General features: G+C 37.4%; 1 protein-coding gene across 1 annotated transcript in view; it reads right to left on the reverse strand.

The window, feature by feature from the left end:
- The window catches only part of vgll4 (vestigial like family member 4), a 48,921-nt gene extending 42,971 nt beyond the window's left edge, over positions 1 to 5,950 (reverse strand). Inside the window, exons 1-2 of the mRNA XM_015379168.1 lie at positions 5,763 to 5,950; positions 2,068 to 2,141 (exon numbers count right to left, since the gene is read on the reverse strand). Of these exons, the coding sequence (XP_015234654.1) occupies positions 2,068 to 2,131 (64 nt within the window). The 5' untranslated portion in view covers positions 2,132 to 2,141; positions 5,763 to 5,950. The remainder of the gene's footprint in view (positions 1 to 2,067; positions 2,142 to 5,762) is intronic.
- Between the last annotated feature and the right edge of the window lie 1,021 nt (positions 5,951 to 6,971).

The raw sequence follows: 6,971 nt of genomic DNA on the forward strand, positions 1-6,971 counted from the left end.
ATTTTTTTATTTTATTTTGGAACATATCGAACAAACTGTCTGCAAAAATTAAGGCTATGCACAGTCCAAGACAAAAAGTGACATAAATGTTGAGGAAGAAAAACAAAAACACTGTAGAGGAGCAGCAGGGTGGGCTGGTATTGGGGGGCTGTGTTCTCAGAGGAATTTACTTAGAAAGAAGCTTTTTTGTTGTCCTTTTGTTTATTTGCTAAACATGCAGCTGAGAAGAGATGTAAAGCTCAATCTCTTTGTTAGGTTCTCCTGCTTTACTATTTTAGTATCTTTTTCCAAAACAAGTTGTGCAAACGCATAAACAATATGCATTTTGTTTCACTTTTAACAGACAACCAACACTTATTTCTTCTGCTGCCAGAATAACATACTGATCATTTGACCAAAGCAAAATATCAGAATGAACCATCACTACATTGAAGGTATGTCCGCTCAAAGCTGAATCAGGTATTCACACAGAAAAGGTTTGAGGGTTAAAATGAAACTGCCTAAAGCAGGAAGAACCATAATACTTATATAATACTTCCACCATGCCGGTGTGTGGCACCTTTCCAAGGCGTATTCCTCCTCTCATTCAATGACTGCAGAAGATAGACACCATTCCCCCATCCTCACTATCCAACCATGCACAGGCAAACAGACATATAGTAAATAATTGATGGTGGAGATGTGTATATGAAAAGCTACTTAATTTGAATATTATACACCTTTGGTATTCAATCTACATACAGTCTAAAGAACTACAAGTAGCAGAAGTTTAAGAGACGGTTTACCCACAAATATTCCACTTTGGTTTTAAACCAGCATTGCATCAGTAAGTGATGTGTGCCAATAATCTATGACTGATACTGTTTCTCTCAACTCCAATTACTTTCAAACAAATTTGTTTTGAAAATGAGAGATATGTGAAGCAGCTTTCTTTCTTCCAGCAACATGTGAAAAGAGGGAGAGCTGCATTACTCTATATCCTCCAAACACCCATAAAAACCACACTCCAATCCTCAGTGGGTACATTTTCTGCAGCGTTTAGATGTACCCCTGGTTGAACAAACCTAAATCAAATGCAACAGTTACTGTATATTCGCACAAAATAAAATCAATCAATTATTAATTCAGCTGTATTTAAGCAGAGACACCTCCACAAGTAAAAAGTACCTACCCTCAAGGACAGATGTCCTCCATTAAAATGATTTCAAACCATATGGATCAAATGACAGTTAAATTGAGTAGTTTTGAGATTATAGCTTTTATACATGTTATATATATATATATAGTCCTATTTTACAAATTCTTAAAATTGAAAAAGTCTTCTAAAAAAAAAAAAAAACAATCTGCTCTTTTCCTGAAGAAATATCTTTACACAATACACACTTTTTTAATATGAAAAATAGAAAGATACCATTTCATAACATTTCAAGGTATTCTGATATTTATTTGTATTATTGAAACAAGCTTTTTATAACAGTGAATTAGCATTTGATATGCACATATGAGTACTGAAAACTAAACAGAAGCAGCAGCAAACTGCTGCTCAGTTCATTAGAAGAATAATGAACAATGTCCATAAAACGGTGGAAAGCATACAGTTGTTTAGTGTCCAACGCTAAGCTCTGAGACCTGCTGGTTGTGCTGCAGTCTGCTTAGAACAACTGTTAATACTCAGAACAAGGTCATTTTTTTTCAATGTCAAAACTCTTTAACTATTAAAGGAAAGATACTTGGATGAACAAGGAAGGACTTTAGAAATAAAAACCCCACCTTGATTCCGGTGAAAGCAGTTGGACACAAGCAAACACCACAGCTAAAGGCCGTTGAAGGCAGTTGGTCTTATTTGCCTGTGGATTTGAAACTGCAAGCTGCTGCAGCACAAAGCCGGCTATTGTCTTAGAGCTAAAAAGAAAGCTGAGGGTTATGTCTGAGCCAGCTATTGGACTTTGTCTATATGAAAATATTCTTAAACACAGTCAAACAGAAAAAGAAGGTAAAACCGAGGCTGTGGAGCTCTATCTCTGCTATCATGAAAACCAAGGAGGAAGTCCATATGATGGTACTCACTCTCTTCTTCGTTCGCATGAACAAATGACGCTGCTCTTGACAGGACATCCAGTGGGGTCTCCATGCTTGGATGCCTGGGAGACAGAGTAGAGAGAAAATGTCAATACTACCATGTGTTAGCTATGTGCATGCATTGCCAAACTTTCAGGGTTTTTCTGAATATTAGGGGAAAATAGTCTGAAATAAGTGAAATAAGCTTAAGTTTTCAGGTTTTGTGAAAACGGCCACATACTATAAAACCATTCATTCTAAATTACCTACATTTGCTTAGACTTCTGAGTATAAATGATCATACCGAAAATACTGTAGATTTTATCTTCTTTCCAGAACCTAATAGACATTTGCATTAATAAAATCCTTCAATAACAAAGAGCGCACAATTGAAAAAAAGCCCAAAATAGTAGGTTATGGATTGGCATATATACTTAAGTCATATGACAGTCAAATTAACACGCTTCACAAATCACATATATTGCTCAAGATACTCAGCCCAGCAAATGTGAGAAATCTAAGTCTTATCTAATATTTTAGCTCTGATTCCACCACTCTAACCCAAGGGTATTTTAAAACATAGATAAATATCCTTAATTTAAACTTAAAAAAAAATCATCTTTCTTTTCTTTGCCTAACAAATTAAATCAAAAGCGAAATGAAATATTTCAATTTCCTCTTACTTTCCCAAACAGTAAATATAATGTTTATTTACACACAGCGGATAAAATAAGTATTGAACATGCCACCATTTTTCTCAGTGTATATATTCTAAAGATGCTGCTGACATGAAATTTTCACCAGATGTCGGTAACAATCCATGCAATTCACACATGCTAAGCAATCAAACCATAGAGGTCCGTACATGTGTAATAAAGTGAAATGGCACAGGGAAAAAAGATTGACCCCGTGAGGAAAGGGAGGTGCAAAAAGGCAAAAGAAGACAAGACACCTGTGCAAATCTCTCAGTAACTAGAAAGCTATCTTGCCCCTCGTCAGCTGGTTCAGTCTAAAAAGATGGCCTCTAAAATGTGTCTATGCTTTCACAAAAGAAACATCTCATGATAGGTAAAAGTAAAGAGCTTTCTCAAGACCTTTGCAACCTTATTGTTGCAAACCGTACTGATGGCATTGGTTACAGAAGGATTTCTAAACTTCTGAATGTTCCAGTGAGCACTGCTGGGGCCATAATCCGGAAGTGGAAAGAGCATTATTTTACCATAAACTGACCATGACTAGGTGCTCCATGCAAGATTTCTGACAGAGGAGTGAAAAATAATTATCAGAAGAGTTGTCCAAGAGCCAAAGACCACTTATGGTAGAGGTTCAGACAGACCAGGGGTTAGCAGGTACATTTGTTTAAAAGAAAACAATAAGTAATGGACTCATCTGCCATGGAACTCTCACTATGCAAGACCCACTGCTGAAGAAAAAGCATGTTGAAGCTCATTTAAAGTTTGCTGCAGAACATTTAGACAAGCCCATGAAATACTGGGAGAATATACTCTGGACAGATAAGACCTAAATTGAACTCTGGATGCCATAATACACATCATGTTTGGAGGTCAAATGACACTGCACATCACCAGGAAAACACTATACCAACAGTAAAGTTTGGAGGTAGGAACATCATGGCTTGGGGCTGTTTTTCATTGTATGGTACTAGCAAACTTCAAATAATTGAAGAAAGGGTTTACGGAAAAATGTAGAGAGACATTCTTGATAAAAATCTGTTACCATCTGCCAGGATGATGACAATGACCCCAATCTCTCAATTGGTTTCAGAGAAAGAAAATAAAGCTGCTAGAATGGTCCAGCCGATGACCTGACTTGAATCCAATAGACAATCTATGGGGAGAACAAGCCCAAGAAACCTTCAAGATTTGAAGACTGTTTGTGTGGAAGAATGGGTGAAAATCCCACCTGAGCAATGCATGCCGGTAATTTCTCCATACAGGACGCGTCTTGAAGCTGTCATTGCCAACAAAGGCTTTTGTACAAACTATTAAACGCATTTCAGTAAGTGTGCTCAATACTTTTTCCCTGTGCCATTTCACTTTATTACACATAACTTAATTTCTGAACATCTATGGTTTGATTTCTGTGTAGGTGTGAATTGCATGGATAGTTACCAACATCTGGTGAAAATGTTGAAAATGGCATGTCAATAGCGCCTCTAGAAATAGATTTATCGCGAAAAATGGTGCAGTGTTCAATACTTATTTTACCCGCTGTATGTGTGTGTGTATATATATATATATATATATATATATATATATGAACTTAAATATCTTTAAAAAATAAAGATTAAACTTCAATATGCACCATACCAAATTAAACACAGATCATCTAATTGTGTCCCCTATTCTTTCCCCATTACTTTATTAGTGGCTGCATTGAATTAACGTGAGCATAAATTGTGATTTACTACATTTTACAGCCCTATTAGTAACTGTTAAGAGACACACAGCAAATATCTTCTGTATTGTAGTTATGAAATTGCTGTCATTTTGTGTAGGTTTAGACTTCAGGGGTTTGATACTGTAATTGACAACTCTTGATGGATTCCAAAAACATATTGAATGAATACAAAGGCATATAACTAAATACTGCTTCACACAAAGTGATTATAAATTTGCAGTCTGGGTATTTTTGCTCTCTCTGTAGGCAAAAAAAAGAGAAAAAATGGAAGTTGGATGTTTAGTCAACCACTGAAATCCTGAGTTTACAGAAAATGAATAAAAATGTCACCAAAGCCAGCAATCTAAGTACACACTTAGGGGAAAAAAAAAAGATCTACAACTAAAGACTTCCTGACTTAATGTATTTGTGCATTAATTTAAGAATAATATACCCTCCTTCTGGGCCTGTAATTGAGTAGCATAAACTCCCCATCCTGGTAATAATTCCTTAGTCTTTGCCTGAAGTGCCATAAACTCTCCACATCCGCCCACAGTGTTGGCTGCCAGTCTTTTATGACCTTATAGTGTACTTTGACAATTTGTTGAAGGATTTCTGGGATTTTTTCGTCTGCAATGTTGAACCTTCAGACTGACTGAGTTATGAAAGGTATTCAAGTATTTTTTTTTTTTTAAGTGTCCAGCATGCTTGTCTTCCCTCTACTGACATTCCTTCCATGCCATTCCTTCATTTCTGCAAGAAAAAAGGCGCTCTTGCAACATTTGCAATTTTTTTCCTCACTTTCAGAGTATTAATGCAATTTAAGAACTTCTCCTAAGTTGAATTGCTCGAACTGTAACATTAAAATCCCTGCAGGTGGTAGATTATGTTTACACCAGCCCGAACCAGCGCGTCCTGCTTACTGTTGCCAGATCCTGCAAAATGAAACAAGCAGCAAGCAGGAAATGCACTTGATTTGTAATAAGAGACTCCCTCGCTCTGCTTTCTACTTTAAATAGCAACAACAGAGATATATCAACATTAAATGCGGCTAAATTAAATCAACTGACAGAGGAAAGTAGGATAATTCACCAGATAAAGGCTTTAATCTCCTGAATGAAACTTTATCCAAACCTTTTCTTTATTGGCCTTGTTTCTGTTCCACTAACCCACATGTCTCCACACACAAATATCATCATAGAAACTGGATTCAACGCGTCCCCAAAATGCGTCATGCGCAACGCACTCTGGACCCCACGGAGCCGAAACAATGTCAGTCAGAGGCAACTTTAACGAGCACCTACCGCTTCCAAGCGCCACTTTGTTGTTTTCCAGTATGATAATATCCGGGTGTGAAATAAAAGGAAACAGATATATGTTTTAGAAAATATTATTCCCAACGAGAAAGAGCGAGGGGGAGAAAAAAAAAAAACAAAAAAACTACTGGCAGTGAAAACGAGGACAGACAATGGTAGCAGAGCTGTCGGGACAAACTTGGTTGTAAACGAGGAGGAGGAGGAAGGGAGAGAGGCGGAGAGGGAGGGAGGGAGGAGGAGGAGGAATGCCTGGAATGATGGAATTCAGTTCCTAGCAGGTGGTGAAAGTGGAGCGCTGATTGGTGCAGCTCTGAGGCAGTGATATCAGCATGCATTATGATGTTGAAGCATTGCATCACGCAGCTGTCATTGTGACCCTGGGAGGGCTGCACAGTTATCACCTACAGCAGCAGTGGAAGCGTCTCCAGGCAGGAAGCATTTACTTCAACAAAGCGTAAATATAACCTAAAGCATTTATGTCAATGGGGATTCTTGAAGATATTTATCAGGGAGGGCCAGGGTGGGGTCTGTCTGTGTGTTTGTTTGTGTGTGTTTTGTTAAAAAACAAACAAACAAACAAAAAAAACTGCAATAACTTGTGCAATGTATAATGTGCAATTAGTTTTAGATACATTAGACAGATTTACATTGTCATTTTGTATACACGAGTGTATACAAAAAGAAATTTCATTTAAAACAGCTTTCATTTTTTAAAGTGCAGCCTTGAAAAACAGCAATAAATACATACATAAAGAAAAAAAGGAATCTAAACAAATTAGATTAGATTCAACTTTATTGTCATTACACAGGTACAGGTACAAGGACACAAAATGCATTTTAGGTCTAACCAGAAGTGCAATAGCAGCAAGTGCAGGATAAATAATGGTAATAGGGGGAGGGTGTCTGTGATGTGCACCCCCAGGAATTTGGTGCTGTTGACCACCGCTACAACTGAGCTGTTGATGACCAGTGGAGCGTAGTTAGGCCGGTACTTCCTGAAGTCCAAGATGATCTCCTTCTTCTCCAGGCTCAGAATCAGGCTGTTATCTTTGCACCAGTCCACCAGCTGCTCCACCTCTTCTCTGTAGTTCTGGTCATTGTCATCATCAATTACTATTTAATACCCTGCGCAATAACCTGTTTCTTTATATTTGACACCCCGAGTAATAACTACATATATATATACATATACATATA

Source organism: Cyprinodon variegatus, unplaced genomic scaffold (assembly GCF_000732505.1).
Source record: "Cyprinodon variegatus isolate N-32 unplaced genomic scaffold, C_variegatus-1.0 Scaffold186, whole genome shotgun sequence".
Taxonomy (NCBI): Eukaryota; Metazoa; Chordata; class Actinopteri; order Cyprinodontiformes; family Cyprinodontidae; genus Cyprinodon; species Cyprinodon variegatus.